The sequence below is a fragment of the Ischnura elegans genome, chromosome X, assembly GCF_921293095.1.
Source record: "Ischnura elegans chromosome X, ioIscEleg1.1, whole genome shotgun sequence".
In the NCBI taxonomy this organism is placed as follows: Eukaryota; Metazoa; Arthropoda; class Insecta; order Odonata; family Coenagrionidae; genus Ischnura; species Ischnura elegans.
Window position 1 is genome coordinate 70,622,531 of NC_060259.1, and position 23,408 is coordinate 70,645,938.

Below are 23,408 nucleotides of genomic sequence, written 5' to 3' on the forward strand. Positions count from 1 at the left end.
ACACATTACATTTCACCTAAGTCCTCCCTCCCCCTAATTAAAGAGCAGATCCAACAACAGTTGGAGCACAGGCAATTCTTCTTCAAAGAAAGAATATTTCACAATATGAGTGAACATTATTTAGGTACCAATTTATTCCATAGTTAAGCAGCTGTTCCAGAAGAATTAAATACTGTAATGCAATGACCTCAGTTAAACTTTGTTAGGATGAGAAATATACCGTCACCAGATTATTATGAGAATGGATTTTAATGCTTAATGAATTAAATGATACTATACTTCAGTCCATCCAACTCTTGAAGCCAGGGTCCACAATAACTATAATGAATCCCATGAAAAAATTACATACTGATACTTTTTTAGTCCGGTCGAGAGCTGTCAGTATTGTTTCAAACCATATTTTAAATGCATCTAATTAAGTACTCCAGAGATTAGGTCTTAAGCTTTTATTGTTACATTTACAGAGCTTTCAGGAGCAAAGTTTTAAAATCATTTGTCATTCCATAGTATACTTATACAGAATGTTTAACTTTTTGACAGAAAAGGAGGTCAATTTACACTAACTGAACAATTAATCAATCCATGAATTATCAATGCTGGTAATTTAATATAATAACTCAGTTGGCACAGTTAAACTAAAGGGATTCCCAACTTTACCCTCAGTTCAAAAATACAGTGAAGAGCCACCAACAGCTTAGGATGTACACCCAATAAAAGAGCCCTTCCTGATACCAAAGTGAACCATAGTATTTACATTCCCTTATGTAACCAATGCTCATACTCTTAACATCCTTAAGTGTGAAAATAAATGGCATGAATCCTACTGAGCTACATATAAGTGATTAACCAAAAGTAAATATTTAAAACTGAGTAAAATGTGAAAAGAACAAATTAGTTTTGACAAAGGCAATGAAGACTGATATGAGCTGTATTCTTACTTGCATAGCTACGATAATGTGTATGAACTTCATACAATATATTTCAAATGTACATGACCTACAAACACTATATAAGACTTAAACAGTAACCTGAGACAAATATTAAACAGCTTTTCATTCATGAATAGTTTTGATTTTTCATTACCCAGAATTTATTGATTTTCACTTAAACTAATAAACAGCACATCAAATTCACCGTTTTACAAGGATATCTTTTACATCTGGAAAGTAGTGAATGTGAATCCAAGATTTCAAGAGTTATGTTCCATTTATTAACAAGGCATTCACAAGCAATATATGTGAAAAAAAAAAACTATCTACACATCAAAAGTAATTGAGTTGTTTTTAGCATTTTACCACAGAAGCTTAAGACAGCAATGAAATTCAAATGCAACTTATTTGGAAACACACCACATGAATTAATAGCCTTACTAGCAGCAGCCAGCAGCTATTCTCTATCACAGATCCTTACCCTTTTGAACAAGATCTTAATCCTTTTCCAAAACTAAACTTTGTAAAGATAAGATCTTAAAATGTTCAGGGACAAAATATCATATTTTAGAGTAGTATTCCGATCAGCTCGTCTGCCATTATAGTCTAAACCAGTTCAAAACATGACATCATGAAGCCCAAGGTCATTACTTATGTCATAAGTTTAGTCAACATCAACAATATTACATAGCTGACAACTTTATTAGAGGATTCCCAGGTTTATTATATCAATAAAAGTATATAAAGACAACAATACTGTTTATTCTTAAATAAAAAAGAGAACCATTGGCACAGTAACAAAATTGAGTTACATTGACAATACTTGTACAACCATGCAAAATAAAATAGTTTGTACACAGCAGAATTGAGAGTCTAATGAATACATTGGGAGGATATCATCAAAAAATGTGCCCTACATGGGAGCATCTGGGAATTGGTTAAGTAATAGTATATGTATTTCATGAGTACTTCAAATATGCCTATGATAAAAATTTAATTAACCAATGAAAATAATCACCCGCACCTCATGTAAAAAAAACGAATGGATCGTGTTTGCCATCACTATTGCTTCCCAAACGCATAAGACATTTAAAAAAATAATCTCTAATGACAGAATTTTTCAATCAAGAGTCAATTATCATTCCAAGCTTTCCCTGGCCACCACACTGTATATACTGGTATGAAACAATTTCTTTAACAGTTTCTTGAAAAGATATTCACCCACGACCGCAGCTGCTGGAGTAAATGCCACTTCATTGAAAGTGAGCCTCACTCACTCATGATTGACATTTATTACGGCTGCAAAACAAATCACCTCTCCTCAAATCCCACGGGATTAAATATATAATAAATGGTTTCACTAACCAGCTTCAACAAGTTGCCGTGATTCGTCAAAAATTATGTGGCGCATGTCTGTATATCCTTCTACTAAAATTTCACCAGTTTCCATACAATTCACAATCAAGAGCAGCAATCTCATGCATCAAGCAACCTTGATACATTTTCATTGAGGCTGGGAAATAAATTGTAATCAACAGAACATGAGAATATTTACATGAAAAAAGATCAACAAATAACTAAAATTTTGTAAATTAAATTTGGCAGAACACAACGCTATATAAGGGTCACCCTATTCAATGCTTGGATCTTTCATTACCGATTCATTTTGAATTAGCAAAATATCTCTAATGAGTAAATTAGACATTATAAATGCACAAAAAATGTACTACTTTAACCATTACCCCAGATTCCCTCATTCCTAGACCTTTCTCTGTATATGTATTTCATTTCCAAGTCTAAAATAATCTTTTTCAGACAAATAAGGCAACTATCCCTACAGTAAATGATGAATTCCTAAACATAACTCAATTACTCTAAAAAAATTGTCAGCCTTATTAACAAGTTGTAAGGTGGATTCATTGCATGAATGAATGGCCAAAACCCTGGAAATTCATTTGATTGCACAAGATAAGGCAAATTTAGTGGCTAAAAATAGGAAACAAAAGGTATAACATATAAGCAAGTATTTAGCATATAGCTTCATCATATTTCCCAATGGCACAGCATAATGAGCACTCTTTGGTCCTTCATTAGGAACATGATGATGGCAAATCACAGTCTTAAAATAATGTATTTATAATTCATAGCTCAGCATGAAAATTTATTAAAAAGAAATAAATAACTTAGCATCATGTGCAGACATCATGGAATAGAAAAGGATTGCTTTTTTTAAAATAAAACATTGAAAATTTCAATACCCCTTTAATTTATCCTTGGTGGAGGCTAAAGATTTATACTAGCAAGGGAATAATTAACCTTTCTTTAAAAATTTCATCATACAATGCTATATTATATTTTTATGGTCCTTAATTACTTCATTTTCTTCATATTCTCTGCATATATGTATTTAATATTTAATTTAAATAGTTGAAATGATTATTATGACCATAGCGTTTTAGTGAATGGAGAAATAGGAACAATGTTCGATCTGATTGAGGAGTAAAACCCTCAGAGGCCAATTATTTCTCTTCAAAAATTCATCATGGAGAAATGGTAATGCAATAGTGGTCACAAATATTTTCTTTAAACCCATGTCCGACAGATCTCCCGCAGGAATAAATTTCAAGTGGCATCATGAAAGACAAATAAGTTTATGAGGGAAATTTCAGCCGACTACAAAACCACTAACAAATAATATTATTATTTAAATTTTAAGGAAATTTACTGAAAAAATCAGAAGAATAAAAAAAAACCATGTGACTGCATATGATCTGAGCCAGATTAAACAATATTTTCATCGAAAAAAAGTAAATTTATTGAAACAACAACTTGCGCTTAAGATTTCACATATACATTTTCAATTGCAAATTTAAATTATATATTCCGATGTGATCACAGCTATTCATAATAAAGCATTTAGTACAGAAATTGCAGGACAAACATACAAACAGTAAACTAAAATAGACATCAATTTATTTCAACTGAGAAAAAATATATTTAAAAAATTCGTTGGTCATACCTAGCAAAATAATAATAAAATGTAAATATTGAATGATAACAACAGTTGACTAGACATACCCATTCAGTAAAACAGAAAAATAAAATGCTTTACAAAATTTTGGCATGTTTTGTTCATAAATATGAAGAAATGAATCTAATCATGAAATAAAATACATACCCATAGAAATGATAAAAGTTCAAAATAAAAAAATAGTAACATTTCTCAGCCTTGATAAAACTCAAGATTAACGGTTGAGATACATAAACATGATTTGATAAATTATTACAACAACATTTAAAAATTAACGGGATTCATAATATAATTTTAAAATGTCATTTGATCCACATATTGACACCTCAAACATTGGCAAATAATTTTATACTTTGCTTTCATGTATCACAATTTGAATTTAATATGCTCCCACAAAGCACTACAGAATGTATTTTAACAAGCACTTGAAAGAAATCAAACTATGCCAGCAAATGTTAGTGCAATAGCTGACATTTCATATCAAATTAGAAGACTAATTAGATTGTCATTTGTTAACTGATGAAACTAAATCCACAAAGGTAATAAAGAACCTTTTTTCTGAGAAATTATTAGAAGCACTGAAATTTTAAATGCTAAATATTTTATGCCCGGATATTTAACGACTTACGCACAGCTATTTGCTCTAATTGTGGGATAATAAGCAAAGCAGAATGACACATTCAATTTTCAGACATGCACACTCAGACACATTCATGCATTAATCTATCCTGCCAACTTAAAAATATTCCTTCAACAGGTTGTAAAGCTGCTCAAAAGGATAATATCTTCCTTTCATCAATTTTTCTTTCTGTAAGCTTATTTCAAAGCTAACTTTGTTCCCAATGTTCACCAATAACTCCCTTAAATCTCTTTCCCCTATACACAAAGATGCTCTCATCATTCAGTCCACACTATTACAAGAGTAGATTCTGCATGATTTCCAAATCATCCAATTACTCAACATTAACCAAGGGAAGTGGAAGCAACAGCTAATAAAAATACAATTTCAGTATTTCAGCTTCCACTAATAACCAAATTATATACAGCAGATACACTAGGATGATGAGGGTGACATTTTTGATGGTTACAAATTATTGAAAACTTAGAGGAATTTATTCCCCTTTATGCTTCTTACAGTTGCAATAAAAATTAATGAAAATTAAAACATTAACAATCACTTATGGTCCTAATAATGTTTAAAGTTCCATAATTAAATTTTTACAATATTTTTGGAATGTGTACACTCTTCTATGATAATTTGGAACCTTCAGATGAGTTCCTCTTGGAATGCAGAGGCTGTTTTGGTAATTTATTCCAAAGTCAGGCATTATTATAGAAAGGTGGAGTCAAGGCATTTGAGCTAAGTACACTCCAATACCATGATCTCATTTAGGGCCCAAGACCACAATAAATTGGTTACATTAGACTAGAAAGATGAGATCACTACAGTCAAGCAGTCTCCATCATTTTCCTTTGAACGCACAGGTTCATTTTTTGCCTAGGAATGCCAAGGAAAATATAATTCCACCGAATCTTCATGTTGTTGGTGGTACCATTTTATTTGTCATTAATATGCCATTATGAATAAATAGTATCAATTAGGGCAATTTTTTTACTTAGTCTTTGAGTAAGATTGGGAGGTTGAGGTGTGTCTTACACCAGAACCAAACTGAATCAATTGAGTATGCCCAGCCATTAAAAAATATAAGGGGCATAAAAATAGCCAGCCACCATGAACCATTTGCCACCAGCCCTGCCTGTGCTTTTTACAAAAATGTACGATTGAAATACACCAAAGGAGAAAATACAATCCATTGAAGGAATTAAATATTTCCTTTTTTGATGATTTCAATTTGGCTTACTTTGTTTTGTTTTGAGGGCAAAGGGAGACGAATCATCAAACCTAAGAAATTTGCTAAATAAAAATTCAATGAAAAAAATTATTTCAACCAATTAACAATAACTCTGAAGTGGCTGTGCATCTAAAATGCTGCTCTGTGTACCTTTACTTGTAACAGTCCACAAAATTCCCAATAAATTTCTAACAATACCTGTATACCACAAATCTGCTAATTTGTATCTTACCACCTTACAAATAATTTTTGTGGAATGACCCATCTACAATTATCTGAATATCTATATTGTAGATCTGCACCATCTTAAGAGTCCATTTCATGAAAAAATGGAGAAAAATAACTTCTCTGAAGCCCATATGTATCCTCAACCTCCATATCTTAGCTTTTAAAATCTCACTGCCCACTAGTAGATATAACATCTGTCCAACCGTACGTGTGCCTTCACGGGGAATACCATGCATGAGCAGAGGCATTCACCGAGATACACTCATTTCACTTCCCAACCTCATTCTCTCACCCTCCTCCCTCGACCACCAAACACTGATAAATGCCCGTTCCCCCTTCCCCCTCCACCTCCCCCCTCCTCCCTTCAAGACTGAGTCCACCCAATCATGGGGAGGAGAAGGGCTGAGTACTCCCTGCCTCATTTGGCCACCAATGGCACTGGATGCGAAAGCCCCACGCTCGACACCTGCGGGGGAGGGTGCAGGTTGGACTGCTGATGCGCCTGCAGCAACTGCTGTGCACCCCCGAGTCCACCGCCAACCTGAAGCAGAGGCCTTCTTCGAGAAAGTTTTGACCTACAAGCAAGAGGTAAGAGAATTACTCAGACATCTGCACCCCCAGGGGTGGATTCAGCATCAAATTTGGTGGTAAGGGGGTCACGACCTGGGCCCAGTGAATATGGAATACTGGGTGAGAGGGGCATTCTTCCGTGTAAAATGTGTTTTTTACAGTAGGAAGTGCTACCCTCTTCAATAAATGATAAATGCTACTCAAACTTCTCTCATTTGGGACTTGAGGCCATGCATTTGCATGTACACTCGCTTTACTCCTTTACAAGGACACAAAAACTATTAAACTAACAAGATTTTTAAAATAAAATCTGGGGGAGGGTCATGAACCCCTGCCCCTAAATTTGCCACTAAATACCCCTCACCAAGACATTTCAAGCAAGGAGAGTACCCATGAAATAATATTACAACTGAGCGAATTGACAACTAAATAGATTATAGGTCTATGTGCATATTGGTCATAAATGCATATGAAGGAAAGGTTAAAACCAATTGAAATTGTTTCAACCTAAGATCTGTTTTTCTATACCAAAGAGAATATTCTACTGGATTTAACGAATTACATAGACCCAAATACGTCATGATAGAATACATCATAAAAACCACGAATAGGTAGTTTCTAACTTGCTAAACCATGACTGATACCATTAGCCCCAATATACTTAGTACTTGCGTCAAAGGAGCAACATATTCTTCCTTTACTTTATGGGTCGGTAAAATTTTGTTGGCAGGTAATTTTTTTACAAAAAATTTCCTAAAGACTTGATTATTTTAAGTTGTTTTATTATTATCTATTAGGTTAACAATCACAAACGATAAGTTCATCTGGCCACAAAAGATCCAGCTCCTATCAACCCATGTAATGTATTTTTACGATAAAGCTCTGTTTCCTGTTTAACTTAAGAACTATGTATTTCCTCAGCAAATATTTCCATAGCAGACATCAGATTAGCAAGTATTTCTATTATCACTATCAATTTTAATAAATATCTTTCAGGCTTTGCAAACCAAAACATAAAGTAAGACACAGGCCTGTAAGTAAATTATGTGCAAGTTAACTTACCTTATTTGCCCAGCAAGAAGTGGATTAATGGCGTACAGCCAGTCATGAACTTCTTTGTCACCCAAGGTTTGTAGGAGATATCCTCTATGTTTCGTGACCACGCTAAAAAAAAGAGAAATGTCATAAGGGTGATTAATGTATAAAATTAATTCTTCCCCTTAAATCTTGAATATGGCATATGACAACTAGGGCAGTTCAAATGCCTGCAAATCTAAGTGAGAATACAGTAGAATTTCTTATTTACACAGTTGAAGTCTCCTAAACAATACATATACCCTTTGCAAAGCTTACTTTAGCATCTAATGACAGAGGCCAAGCCAAATATTTTTTACAAAGGCCAAAGAAGGAAAATATGCTTGGAATAGGTATACATGATAGCTTTTAGTTCCAAGCTCAATCGCCAAGATTACTTTCTGTGAGTGGCAAATTTAAAAGTAGCCTCAGAGATACAGTCAACTTTCTTTTGTACAAGGCCTTAAGACTTCCAAATCTAAGGATCTAAGAAGACTTACCTAAATGTGTTCGGCACTTTTACCATTGCCTGCTGATCTTCTGAGTATTCCACTTGCGCTGTGGCAAGGTTAATCAAACCCCTCTCAACAGGATCCTTCTCATCACGGAAGATGAAAACATAGGGCCGTCGAACAACCTATAAATGCAACAAAATTTTAAGTGACAATATGGTGACTTATGATACAAAGAGACACTTTACTTTTATATTAACATTTTTAGTGTCCATTTTATTTTTATTGCTATGCAAAAGCAATGATTTGGGTGTCAAGTCACTTACGCATAGCCTTAGGCATATATTTTTCTCTTTTTTCAGATATAATAACTTGCATGATAGGAAGTTTCACATGAAAATAACATTTCAAAGCATGCTGCCTTGAACTGAAAAAGTTCACATACCTACATTAAAATAGTGGCCCACTTTTAATATAAGCACAATCTGATTACTGAAATATAACTTAGTCCAGCTAGCACACTGTAAGTCATCAAGGTAAGCTCAAATGTGGAAATTGGTAAGCTCCTGAAGGCCAAAAAGCTTACACATTTCCTACCTGAGTTCTTGTATCCTTCAGGGTAATAGTAGAATAGAGGCCTTATTACTGCATTTCCTAATGTGTTATAGTTTTATTAATTCAAAGAATCCATACAGGTATCATACTATCAACTAATGAACCGTTTCTTCAATAAAAATCAAGAAATACATAAAAGAGTATATCTCATACCTTGTGCTAGCTGGGAACTTTGATCATATCAATTTTAACAGATGACTAGAAGGATTATCTAGAGATATCCAGCAAAAGTATTGAATTAATTGTGCTTGAGAGGTTTACCTTTGTGCAATTTAATGATATAAAATTCAGTAATGATTAGAAAATGTCCAAAAGAGATCAACAAATAGAGTAAATTAGAATTAGTCCATCGAATGTAGTTTTACATTCGTAGGTTGGCCACTCGAATGGCTGCATACAGGAGGTAACTTACCACCCATCGTTTCTTCCAGCCATTGGTGTTCTCTTCGAGTATGTTCAAGTATCCCTTGCGCGATACAACGGGGCTGACTCGAATCTCCTCCATCTCAGGCACAAAGAGGACGAGTGGGCGTTCTCGGGATGGCGAGCAGCAAGACAAGGTGCCACTGCCGAGGGAAGCCATGCCTTGAGAGATTAACTGGCTGTGTTGGCTCATTTGCTGACTCAACTGTGGTGTGCTGCACATGCCTAAACTCATGCTCGAGCACGTGCTCTGAAAGAAGTTCATCATCTTCTCCGGGGACGTGATTCTGTTTGAGAGAAATATCAGATACATGATCAGAATGTTCGACTGCTTCACACCATATCCGTTTCAGTGCTAGCCTATTTTGCCTGGCACACTTAAGAATGCTAGGGCTCTCTTGGTGGATTTGTATGTTTGCGCTTAAAAAAGTACATCAGTCTTATATGCATTTTCTGGAGCTTATTTTTTTTCAAAACTTACAGGTATGTTAAAGCATGACAGGTACTAAAAAGTTACGAAAGCTACAAGAAGCTATAGTATGACTAGATTATAGAGCTACAGGAAGTCCAGGAAATATCAAATTAAATCTGGACACCAGTGCATAACAATCTTAAAGGAAACTTACTCTTGGGTCATGCTGCTGCTGGTAGAATGTAGGCTTGAAGTCATACTGTCAGCCATGGAATTAGTCATTGGGGCAGATGTTTCTTCACCTGGAGATGCATCATTAGTCTGTTTGGAAATGGGGAGTTCCTGAAAAATTCACAGTCACGATCAGTTGAAAGACAAATGAAATAGTTATTCCAATGACGTTTCACAGGACAGTTCATGAGAATAGGAATTATCGTTCATTCTACAGATGAGTTGCATACCTTGCTTGGTATCCTGCCTAGAATCAACTTTATGCACTTCACAGCCAGCTGCCTTTCCCGTTCTGTCATTTCCCATGGTTCATACACATCCTTATCTTTAATTGGAGCAACAACAGGATTCACTACCGAGCCTACATTTTGAGCAGCAGCCACAAGTGCTGTAGGACTGGCCCTCCCTTCGTTAGTAGCTTTGGCCACCATATTACACACTTCCTGCAAAAACAAATAAAACCATATGGAGGAATTGCCCAATATCGTATTCGATGATTAAAACTAATAAAATATACTTTAATGTGAAGAGAATTAGTGAGAAAACTTTACACGACCTACTAAAACTCATTTACTCGACCCCACACTCAACTCCCCAGCATACTATGAGGAAGAGAATTTGGGGAAAAATCTATTCTATCGATTCAGTTTACAAATATCTCTACTTAAGTCTTTTTCTACTTCTACACGTACATTAAGTGAAAATTATTACAATTACTATTATAATCCTCAGATTGGCACCAAAAAGGTATCTAGGTTATTATAGCCGAGAGGACAATGTGTACCTTTAGTACCAACCTGAGGATCAGGAAAGGTACAACTACAGATAGTGGAAAAATGAATAAGCAAAATAGACCTTTTTTCAAGTCAATTACGATAGAAATACCCAATATTAAACTCAATACACTATCACCTTTATCAAACGAATTTCCCAAAATTCTTTTTACTTATAAAAAACAATTTTTAGGCCATTAGTTTAGCAAAAAATTGATGATTATCATGCTATCAAATGATAAAAAAAACTGAAAACAGAATTTTGCTTCCAACATTTCACAAATTTACGCTGATGTATGAATCACATTTGCAACCCAAAAACCATGATGGGGTACACCAAAAATCGAAAAAATGTGAACACAAACAAAATTGTAGATAAAAGTCGAAGAAATTACCTTTTCTGACTTGGTGAAGTCGTGCGTTGAACGGTGCTGCGAGTTGACACCTCTGAGGCCAGTGGGAAGGGGATGCCTATCCACGCCAAGGCGCTCACGCAGAAGCAGAAGGTGCCTCACCCTCTCAACCTCTTCGAGGCGAGTCAGTTTCTCCAGCTCCCATTGGTGGTCGAAGATGAGCGAGTCTCCTCGTGGGCGCCATCCTTCCAAGTTCTCCTCACCACGAACGTATGTGGAACTTGTGTCTAGCACACGGCGCTGCCGACGCTGTACTCCTGTAGTCAGGCAAAGCATTCATGCTCCATGATATTGTTCATAAGCCACCCATGATAAATTAAACTAACTAAAATTCTACCACTTCATTACCAAGAAACAGTCAAATGTGCTACTCTTGTGACCACGAAACTCATGACAGTGACTAATTAGGAAAAGCCATGAAGTCCATCGCTGTGCAAAGAAAAAACTTACCTCTTTTGTGATCCATTTCAGCAAAATTTTAAGGAATAAAACTATAGAGAATGCCCAAGAAGATGACTTCATGCATTTGCCTATTATTGAATGTCACATAGGTGATGTATAAATTGTGTCAAATGCATTACAGAACTAACTCACAAAATACTTCTTGTTGCCAAATACAGTGATACTCAATGACTGTTTGGATAAAAAAATTGAAATTCAAAGCAAATTTTTAATAAACTGAATAAAATTTTTGCGGAGTCCACCCTTAAGGCAAATTTGGTACATTGAGTGTGAAGATATCCAATTACAATGCATATGTGACAGAACGGAACTCATGGCCATTGAATGTACATTAAAAAATGTCTGTTAGGAGGTTAATGAAATTGTAATAATGTAAAATATATCATTTCCTGTGTAGCACTAAACTATGAAAACAGTAAAATCATTCTATCAGGGTCTCTACATACTGATATGATTAAATGAATAAGTAGGACTGATTTGGTAAATGGTCACGATCTAAAAAAAAATGTCATTGTTCTGATCACTACTTTTCAAGCTTCTTAGGAATTCTATCTGTGGCTAAGACAAGCATTAAATTACACATAGAAACTCCTAATAACAAATGGACACTGTACATAACAAGCACAAACACGAAATAGAGACAAGACAAAAATTTGTACCTACACATGGAAGGCAAGATGGTTTTAAGGATATGCTGCTCAAATGTAACCAATTCCCACTAATTTTACTCTTTTGATACATAATTTTTAACTATACTTGACAACTTAAAGTGCAAAAATGAACAGATGATAAAATAATATGTATTATCGTGCAATAATTAACTGAATTCATTGAAAAAAAGCTCATGCCTTCCAGCCTGATTCTCCTCAAATAAAATTGCTGCCAGAATACAGTGTATAAATTACAGAATGTAAAAATAAAATGTAGTAGTAATAATCCCTGGAATTCGTACAGCTGGCATCAGGCCACTACTACAAATGAACGTTAGAGCAAGTAAAACTCGATCTCTATCCAAAAACAAGATTTCTAGGCTTCGACACTTTTAATGATAAATTGTGATCAAGAAATACAGTAGAATTTGTTTAGCACGTTTTTGAAGGGACCACAAAAAATGAACGAGCTATCAAGGAAACCATGCCAACCAGGCAAGTAGGAATGTAATAGCAATCAGGGTAATTGCACTCGGTGGAAAAATTGTTATAATTACAATTACTTTCAGAAGTTATAGCAGGATCGCCTTCCTGAACTCATTCCGAATTGAAAATCAAGAAAATGAGCACTGCATTGCAAGAGCAGTACCATGTGAATGAAAATCACAATGTTTCATACATTTCCCTGGGACAATTATGTAAAAATGGTGTCATTCTCCCGTGATTTGTCATGCATATGCTTTAAGAGGACATTTTAAGTAATTTCTTCTTTTTCACAGCTAGCTCAGAGAATATGACGATTACTCTGAGTATATCATTTGGTTGTTATAAAACATCAGAACTTTATTTACCATAAATCACGGCAACCGCCTAATGCACTTGTTCTAGGAATGAAACCATAGCGAATATTATATCGAATGGTATATCAATATTGATATGACGATTAATAATGCACTTAAAGATTGCTACAAGCACATTTTCTTATTTTACAGTTGAAATTCAATTAAAAAATTGGCCAATTTAGTCTACTTTCTATTTCTTGTGCCGAGATCAAGTATTTTTGCGTTAAGCTTCGCGTGTATATCCAAAGCATCGTATGCTCCTGCAAAACTTGTCAAGTGATGACGCACATACCCCTCTCATTGAGAAATGCATTACGCTTGTAGAAAGAGAGGTGTAGGATGAAAGTTAGCAGGTCAATGGCTGATATGCAATAATAAAATAACTTATGAATTCGAAGGTTTAAACACCTTCAGAAGATACTAGGAAACATCTTGCGGGTTGCTTCAGGGCACGTAATTGAGCGTACTATCCAGGAAAGCTCCACTATTTAAAATGTACTGACCAAATAGTTTTAGCTGTATTTTGTTCGGATGGTATCAGGACAGAGACAAATCACTGTGTTCAGGAGGAAAACATGCTAAAGAGGTACTAACCAAGTTCCACTGTACTTAGTTAGAAAAAAATCACAGATGCTTCATTATTTTCTCATTACAATTCTAGTTTCTTGGGACATCTTATCAATATTCTAGTTTCTTGGTATCGCCATCAAAACTTAACAGCATGGTTACTGTGATACACACTGACTTTTTAAGCTGGTCAAATAGTGTCCATTAACTGACCAGAAAGTCAAAGTATCGCTTGCATTTCAGAATTATCTAATTCCTTCATTATTTTCTTTTCTAGTTTCCTCCACTCCACGTATTAACTTGGATATTTAATTCACATTGACACTATTAGAATTAAGAGAACAAGATGCCAGAGGTTTTGGAAGCCACATTAGCCTGTTCACTCTCATATCTTCAACAAATATTCAGGAAAATTTGTACTCAGAGTACCCAATTTATCCTCTTAATATGAAAAGGTTGAACGTTATTAGGTTTAAGCACCGATTTTAACCACAGGAAGGACATTTGTTTCTCATATCATAGTTAAAGCTATACAGGAGCACAAGCTAAACTTAAATGAAAAAAAAAAAACAACCAATTGACACCACAAATGACTTTAATAGGAGTAACCAGTTAAAATGACTTGGCAATCAAAAAAACATTATTCTAATATGAAGGAATAATGCTCACTCAGAAACTTGGAAATATTTACTTTTTTAACCTCAATGATCTAAAAGTGGATTTATGTATCAACCAAAAGATCAACAGAAAGGAGCCCATTGCTACCCTCTGAGCTAACCCTAAGCTCTCAAAAAGAAATGAAATAAACATAAACATAAAAAAACCTATGTAATATTTTTACTACCTAGACCAATTTTTTTTCTATACAGATGGACATTGGCATTGAATATTCTTTGAAATAGTGACTTTAATAGCTACATCTGATGAACAAATAAATAGATGTCAGCAAAAAATTGTGATAATAATCCTAGACAGGCACTACGTTGAGCAGCAATGAGCAGGATGTGAGGAAGTAGAAGAGCTGTTGGAAATAGCTGGGGGCTGGGATAGGGTGGGTGCAGCATAGTTTCCAACAAACCTGGGCTACCTGCTTCAGCAGCTCTCTTCAACACCAGCTCGTACACCCCCGATAGTCTGTTGGCCTCAGCATTGCGATAGTTGCCTGAGAAGAGATGCTTCAACGAACGGGGACCAGTGCGGGCATCACGGCCATAGATAATCATGCTTAGATCCTTGGTGATAATGGCAGGGCGTCCACAGTTTTCAAGCTGAGAATTAATTTAACAGAAATGACATAAAATGACAATCAGTGGATATATTATTTCAAACAGCATTTTGTATGAAGTTATTTTATAAACTCCTTTTCTCCTTAACATGAAATTTGCTATAGACTAATTGCAGCTAGTTTTTATTTCCTCAGTGAAAACAGCCACCACACTACATATATTTTTCTATTTATCTACACAATGGTACCACATACAGTCTTAAAAATAAAATCAGGAGGCATTATACACCATATAATGAAAAAATGCTAGAACGTAATTGGAAGACCTAGTAATGGGAAGAATTACACAAATAAAATAAAAAAAAGCATTAAATTCGTCAAAACAATAACCTTGTTAGCATATCTGATTGGAAATGTGCTGGAACTGAAAAGTTTTAGATGTCAGCATCTATTCCATGACTTCATTAAAACTCAGAGAGGCAGTTAAGGAGTGACATGAGTGAAAAGAGAGGTAGATTATTCTCAATCGATTGAATTTGGGGAATATGAGCCAGAGAGTGACCAAGCATGCACTCACTCAGGTTCATGGCTCAATAAGTTAGTTGTACAATATGGTGGAAAAAAATATCCATACTCTGTAGGCTTATACGTTGAAATATTCACAGGCACCCAGAACAATTGTTAAGAATGCATATTTATTGGAGCATATTCTAGCTTTGCTTTGTTGAAAGAAAGAATTGCATAATGTAACTCAGCTTATTGCACCCTCCACTCACTAGTTCAGTGCTTTAATCTGAAGTTTGGTTTAGATAAGTGAGGGTGGAGCTCAACCCAAACTAAACCACAGGCATGTGAATGACACACATATAGAGCAACGGGTTTAACTACAACCTCATTTCCATAGAGAGACTTCTAGACTCAATACTAAGAATGAAATTTTCCACGAAAAAATCATTTGCCTTAGCCAGGATTCGAACCTGGATCTCCCAATTGCCAGTCAGGTACACTAAAAGTTACAAAACCGAGCCAGAGCATACCTGACCAGCAATCAGAAAATCTGGGTTTTTAATTATGCCACAGTAAAATGAGTTTTCCCGGTAAATTTCATCCACGGTGTAAATTTACACCAGTGTGCATGAATGCATAAAAAGTTACTTGTTATATGTAGGACTTTGGGAGACTGATTATTTGGGAGAGATATTCATGAGCATGAATGAAAAAAAGCTTTATAAGGTGAATTTAAAAGAGTTATCTACCTCCAAGTAAGCAGAGATGGTCATATAGATCTGCTCCCCATATGGAGTAACACGATTCAGCAGGACAGAGCTATGAAGTGAGCTATCCCATGCAGCTTCGAATCGGAACATGGAGCGAGTGTCACCAGCTGGGGCATCCTCAATGACTCTCTCGCCTGGGAAGAGACCAAGGGAGAGCACCGAGGAATCACAGTCCCCTCCACACGTTCCTGACTCATCCCCTTCCTCCTCTTCCTCAGACTCTGGCGTGTTGCGAATGCGACCTGGACAAAAAACATCAATCGATTACACTTTCTTCAAACTAAATTCTGAAATAACCAAGCATTCATCCTACCTTTCAATATTCTACCTGAATTCCTTTATAATGAGCTCATATTTAATTAATGAAGGACAAACAACCAGCTACAACGCACATGAAATATTAAAGTGCTTATTTTTTTTTTACATATTTTCATATAGAATAACAAAAAATAAATATATTTAGAACCCCCAGTAATACTTATTATTATCACTATAATTAAAAGCTTTAAAAGAGGTCTCGTTTTGCACATCCTTAAATTTTTAACGCCGAGAAAATAGTATAATAAAACTTTAGCCATTAAATTTTACAAACACAGAATTTTACAACAAACAGAGTCCCTTCATACCTTTCAATACCATGCCTTATAATGAGCTCATGTTTAAATGAATTAAGGGGAAAAAACTACCAATGAGGCAGATGAAATATTCATGTAATAATTTTTTAATGGTTTTTAATAGGGATGGGTCGAATAGTAGATTTCTCGAATTCGAATATCGAATTCGAATATTAAATCATTGCTCGAATATTCGAATACCTCGAATTTCGAATACCTCGAATACTAAACGATGAATGTGAAAATGTTTGACTAGGTCGCCTATGCAGCAGGAAACCCAAGATTTTGGCGAGTAATTGTGATTGCCTTTAAAGGATTCAAACAGGAATTTAGCTGATTAATGGAATATTTTAATTTTATGTAAACAATAGGGTAGTTTCATTCATTAAAGAAAACGAAAGGTATTGATTGTGATTCGTTACCCACCAGTAGTGTATTCATAATATACAAATTATTTCGTTCTAGAAATACCGGTTTAGACTAATGGCAATGTTCAATTTTACCTCATTTGAAAAAGGCCAGATTGGCGCCTATGCGATGCCACTCCACGTGACATCACAGGGACTTAGTTTTTACACGAGAGGATCAGAGTTTTACATCGTCTGAGGTTACCAATGCATGCATGAGGCACAGAGCTCAGGGAGACATGTCTTAATAATCACACAGTCTGTTTGATAAGGTATTAATAAACCTTATTTAAGCCAAGCGCTACCAGCTAGCATGGTACTCGGCTACCTGCTAGCATCCTGCGTCGTAATAGCGCTCAGAGCCTCGCCCCAAGGTCACCTCACTTGCGGCAGCGGGAACCAGAACGACGTCACGCGGAGTTTTTCCCGGCATTCATACTTACCCGTCGCGTTTTCGTGCGCTTGAAAATTTTCACTTTTAATTTAATCGCGAAAAATAGATATCGTCTTATAAAACTCTAAAAGCGTTAAATACGTACTTCAGGAGTATTAATATTTCGATTTAGGCAATAAAAAATAATAGGAAACCACCCTATTTGAGCATTACGCCTCCGTCGTATTTCTTCTTCTTCCCGGTATTTATTTTCCTGCGCAAAATGCTTAAATAAAGTCAGAAATATGTCGTGTTTGGTCTTATTCTTTTTTAAATTACGCGCACATTACTAATATTTCAATCCAATAAAGGTGTAATAACAATTGCCGAAAGTCATTGTTAGACACCTTTCGGGCTAGTAGATGACTCATGCAGCAGTTGACCTCGAGAAAGGGGGAAATTCGAAGCAGGTAGGTAGAAAAAGGTCAGTGGGTGAGAAAAGGGGGTGGGTGCGAGACACGTTTTTATTTTTCTCGCGTAACTTGATATTTTTTGAAGCTAAGGGTTTTGTAATACAATCCCTGCGCGAGCTGGGATCTTTTGTTTGATTTCGGAGAAGAGGAAATCGTCAAGAGTGGGTGAGGCGAATGCTGAATGGAGGGGAATAGCAGATCGTGGGAAATGCGCCAATGTCACTATCCCACGGCACTGAGTTCCTCCCTATGGTAGTTTCATCTCCTGGGGAAGATTCAAAATAAGTGCCTGTCATTATTAGCCACAAAGGACACACGGCAAACACCTCCTCTCATTTTATCAAAAGATGGATGCGGGAAAATGGTCAGTGGGGAGAAAGAGGGAAGGGTGAAACAAGATTCTATTATTTTCCGGTAACTTAATATTTTTTTCAAAGCTGAGGTCTTCGTAATACGATCCCTGCACGAGCCGGGACCTTTTTTTGTTTTCGGGGAAGAGGAAATCGATTGAGGGGATGGGGCGAACGCTGAATGGATGGGGATAGCGGATCGTGGGAAATGCGCCAATGTTGCTATCCCACGGAACTGAGGTTCTCCTGATAAGGGACACCTGGGAATTTCGGATTTTTTTCATCCGATCAATTTCGGTTCCCCACGTCGAACTCTTTTCACCGCTCGAACCCGTGAATTTGATGAATTTCGTCAGCTTGCTTAAAACGGCGCTGCATGCACTAGACGACTAGAGTTCTCATTTTTCCGAGTCAACTACCAACGACGTGCGAGCGATAGTGTATGACGCGAAATTCATAGTATTCGAGGTATTCGAGACGGTACCTTTGGCATAACTATTCGAGATCTCGAATATCGAATACTTTCTATTATTCGAGGTATTCGAGTATTCGCGGATACTATTCGCACATCTCTAGTTTTTAATATCGAATAACAAAAACATGCATATTTTAAAGAGTTATTCATATATTTTAAATTTTGCTTACCCACAACTAGTTCTCTCACATCCTTCCATCTCAGCTCTGGTGTGTTTTCATGCACAATTGTAATACGAATACGTCTCTGAATACCCTGATGCAACATGAAGAGACCACGGCACGGTAGGTCATCACTATGATCCACAACTGCAGGCACATATTCACCATTGGGTGCTGAAAATGAAATAAAATGACATTACTGAGTACATAAATTAGATTGAGAAACTTTGTTCATCACCGATTGAAATTCAGTCCATAAAAATATGATTAATTCCAATAAAAAACAGACAAAAAAAGTAATTCAACTGTTTTCATCACAGATTAACATGCATCAGCACATCATCACAGATTAGCAGCATCATGGCAAAGGGTGAATCTCACTGACTTGCTGGACCTACAGAATTCATATTTTATCATGAATAGAACTAAAATGTTAACATAATAACGAATGGTCACTAACCTAATTCACAGATCTCAAACCACACAAGGACATCATACTTGGCGTGCACGTGGCTAGTTGATGGAGAAGGCAAGACTCCAAATTTGGGTGAGCGCACGGGCTGGCTGATTGGAATGGATGGTGGAAGCATCCTCTTTGGTGGCTGACGTACACTTATGAACAAATATCACATCATTAAAAATAAAGTCACAAATGAAGTAAAAAATTTAGCTATGGCATTATAATGATAAAAATAAATCACTTTGTACACAGATGAGTAACAAGTAATCGAATGGAAGCACATTATTTTCCTTCAAATAATTTAAAAAACTAAGCAAAAAACAAAAAGCGTGATTTCAAATTCGTTACAAAATGATCAAATCTATACATCATGAAAGCGTCCCAGATTTGATAAAAAAACATAAGATCAAAATGTGATGTGAAGCACAATAGAGTTAGTCATTAAAATATTTCCATCAATATAAAATTATAAAATAAGATACTCAAATATGGATCATAAAAAATATACTGTACACAAAAATTCTACTTACTACTGGCCACCTTCCTGCTTGGCATCCTTGTGGAGTGGGTGCTGCTGGTAATGTCCAAACACCTCAAACACAATAGGTTGAGATTTCAAATAATCTAAGAAAGACTTGGTCACAGTAACTGTAATCTGCAATGAATATTTGAGAAACGAATATTATATACAAGTTAATACAAAGAAAATTGCTCCAAATGGCAGTATTTAAAATTTAGCTGTATAAAAATCTTACATTTTGCACATGGTAGAACCCAAGAGGAGTCCCTTTACCAGTGTTCTTCACAGGCTCTGTTGAGAATGCTTCATCATGGCGATGGAGAAAGCTGTAGGGTAAAAGATGTATGACACACATCAGCCATATCAATATGAATAAAAATACCCTAAACACAAAAGTAAACTTAGCTTGAATCAACAGATACAAATTGCTTTTGCACCCTTAGATCCAGGGAAAACTAAAAGAAAACTACCAAAGATTACATGCTATAAGATTTAATACTGATTGGACAAAGGAAGAATGGAAAACTTTCTTTTTAAATGACTAAAACACATTGAAAAGGTACGGCTTTTTACGATAATATAAAATGCATCATTAGTGTAAAATGAAGCATTTTCATCTTATCTGACATTATAATACATGCACAACATAATAATATTCCTGATAAAAATGACCATTTAAAATAATTGCAGAAAATTTTTCACAAATAGATGTAAACACTAAATTAAATGCATAGAAAAGATGTAAAAACACTCACTTGAACTGGCAGAAAATGTCCGCATATTCTGTGGAGATTCCTACAGCTTGCAGGACTGTCACTCTAAAAGTGAACTCCTTGCCAATCAAAAGATGGTCTGGAGTAGTTCCTGTGGTGTTGGTAGTATTGATGTTCTCGTTATTGTTGGCATTGTTGACATTGTTATTATTAATAATGATGTTGTTATTGTTGTTGTTGTTGATAAGATGATTTTGATTGGGTGGTATTAAGATAGGAGTGGTTCCAGAAAGGTCACCTTCCTCCTTTGGTGGGTGATCAGATGATACCGAGCTGTCCCCGCGCCCACTATCAGCATCCCCTTCCACATCTGCACAATCAAAAGAACCACAACACTAACTAAAGGAGCCGCCTTTGATGGCTCCTATTTCATAGTTGCAACGGCTAACTTTGAGCGTAAAATATCTAGTCCAACAAATGTGTGCAACAGTCACCCTAAAAAATCTTGCAACATAAATTGCACAAAAGCAGTGTGCAAAATCATAACAAGCAAATCCATATAACTTGAATGGTAACTAACCTGCCCCTACATTGCATGGTATATGCAACAGGACTGAACAAGAGCATCACAACTACACCTAGTCATACACTGACACATCATGGAAGGGAGGAGGAGGCATTAATAACCCACTTTTTTCTTCGTACAAGAACTAAACGTTTCACAGAAAGACATTAATCTTCAGTGAACCACATTCATCCCACCTTTGTTTATGACCATACCCAATTCAAGAAAAATTTGGATATAGAATCAAGAAGGAAGCATACATCCCAACAACAATCTACATCCAAACACAAAATTGAAAGGAAAATATTAGCTTATAGCATATCTTTTGAGCATAGGCAAATGGCTAACATTTGGCTAATTTTCAGCCCGATTTATTTTTTAGCCCGATTTTGAGCCCAAGGATTTTAGTGGCTTATCACAAGCAAAGACAGCCATGATCACACAATCAATGAAAAACAGCATGTTAACAATGATATTTTAAGTTTCATCCCAGGGGCTATCATCCACGATTTACTTTAAAGATGAGAAACCACTTATTATGAAGAGTGAACCCCAATATCCATTTTAGATTGGAATCACCATGTACTTATTTCACACGTATTATAATGGACTGACAAAGGCGGCAACATTTAATGATATTATTAAGGTTGCAACTTTCATCAGTCCACTAACCCTCATACAGCCATCCATCTGCAGTGTTACTACTTGCAAACACCTGAGATATCCCTCAGGAAATTAGCAGCAATCCTAAAAATATGATCAGTTTTAATACCTTTGGATAACAATATCCAATTTCCTTAAGCTCATTTCATGAGTAGTTAAAAATTGTGCTCATAACTTTCATGACAGGAATAAACATACCATGCTTAATAACTTGAGCAATGATTTCATTGGCATGCACAAAGTATACGTCCTCGCCAACATTTTTGCTGAGGCTGAAAGCTGGTGAATTGGCAAGCTCATGGTCAACTCGAGTGAAATAAGTACATTGTGTTTCCAATTCCAAATGAATATCATCAAATTTGACAAAGAGATGTCCGATACACTCGTTTTATGGGGAACCCCAAAGTATTTACCTTCCACCTTGTCTGGGATGATGCTGTTGGTCACCTGGCTGCCCTCCACCACGCGATCTTCTGCCTCCTCCTCACCCCTGTCCCCCTTAACTCCCCCCCCTGCCTTTACCCCCACCTCTCCTCCCTTACCATCCTTCTCCTCCTCGTCCCCGACCACTTTAATCTCGGCAAGACCTCCTCCTGTGTTCCCTGTCAGGTTGGCATTCCTGCAAGGGAATCCAGGCATGTTGTGGTTGCTGAGCAGGTTGGGACCCCTGCTTCGAACATTCCTCTGCCTTCCGCTAAAGAGCTCATCATCAAAGGAGATACGTGCCGACTGCCTCACGCCGCTCGCATATTCACCATTTTCCTCTTCTGAAAAATTATCGGATGAGAAATATTAGGATCCTTATGCTAGAAAAATGGTATGTATTTCTACCCATGAAAGGCTGAATTTATTTGCTCTTGTTGAATCTAAAAATTATTTTTCTAGGTTTTTAACTTATTACATCTGTTTCTGACTGGCATATCATTATAATAGCACTTTCTTAGAAATCATTGCTTCCTTGTGAAATGTGATATGTAGTAGGATATTCTTGAAGAACTTCATAGTTACATCACAATGCTGGTCCCGATGGCAGCCACATTAGAGGCCTTGCCAGTGATTCTGAGGACATGGATTCAAGTACCACCTGTATCAACTCAGAGCTTAAACTCCTCTGGGTGGTCCATGTCCCGGAAAGACATTGCAAATGAAGATGAAGTAACAGAGTGTTGAGAAAGAGCTAGCAGATCGCTCTTGCTAGCTCTGTGATTGCACAAATAACATTCATGTAAGTCTGCCATAATACTCTACTCATTCAGGAAGCATCAGTGACTAAGATTACCTATATCAGGAGGAGGGCAATTCTGATGTTTAAACATCCAATCACATGCATTATTTATTTTTGCAAAAGTTATTGGATATTATTAACATTACTTCTCTGATAATTCCAGCTATTGGGTGCTAGGATTTTCCAGGACACCTTCATACAATGTTTAACATACATTTAAATCAAATATTTTACATAATGCCATAATCCAATGACAAGCTTCATTTCAAAAATACAATTTCAAAAGATGAGGGATTGATGGAGTACTATTAAAGTGATCAAAATCATGATGAGCATAAAATTTAATCACATGGGTCAGCTTACTTGAAATAACTAATTTACT

General features: G+C 36.1%; 1 protein-coding gene across 10 annotated transcripts in view; it reads right to left on the reverse strand.

The window, feature by feature from the left end:
• Positions 1-431: 431 nt before the first annotated feature.
• The window catches only part of LOC124170740 (kinesin-like protein unc-104), a 256,423-nt gene continuing 233,446 nt past the window's right edge, over positions 432-23,408 (reverse strand). For 7 of the 10 annotated variants that reach the window (XM_046549652.1, XM_046549659.1, XM_046549653.1 and 4 more), the window contains 15 exons: positions 22,344-22,568; positions 20,616-20,943; positions 20,096-20,186; positions 19,871-19,995; positions 19,341-19,492; positions 18,890-19,054; positions 16,007-16,269; positions 14,604-14,793; positions 10,987-11,261; positions 10,049-10,261; positions 9,802-9,929; positions 9,165-9,462; positions 8,186-8,322; positions 7,674-7,775; positions 432-6,616 (listed from right to left, as the gene is read on the reverse strand). In XM_046549652.1, coding sequence (XP_046405608.1) covers positions 6,460-6,616; positions 7,674-7,775; positions 8,186-8,322; positions 9,165-9,462; positions 9,802-9,929; positions 10,049-10,261; positions 10,987-11,261; positions 14,604-14,793; positions 16,007-16,269; positions 18,890-19,054; positions 19,341-19,492; positions 19,871-19,995; positions 20,096-20,186; positions 20,616-20,943; positions 22,344-22,568 — 2,849 coding nt within the window. In that variant the 3' untranslated portion in view covers positions 432-6,459. The remainder of the gene's footprint in view (positions 6,617-7,673; positions 7,776-8,185; positions 8,323-9,164; positions 9,463-9,801; positions 9,930-10,048; positions 10,262-10,986; positions 11,262-14,603; positions 14,794-16,006; positions 16,270-18,889; positions 19,055-19,340; positions 19,493-19,870; positions 19,996-20,095; positions 20,187-20,615; positions 20,944-22,343; positions 22,569-23,408) is intronic. The other 3 variants (XM_046549660.1, XM_046549654.1, XM_046549658.1) reach the window with 2 other exon arrangements.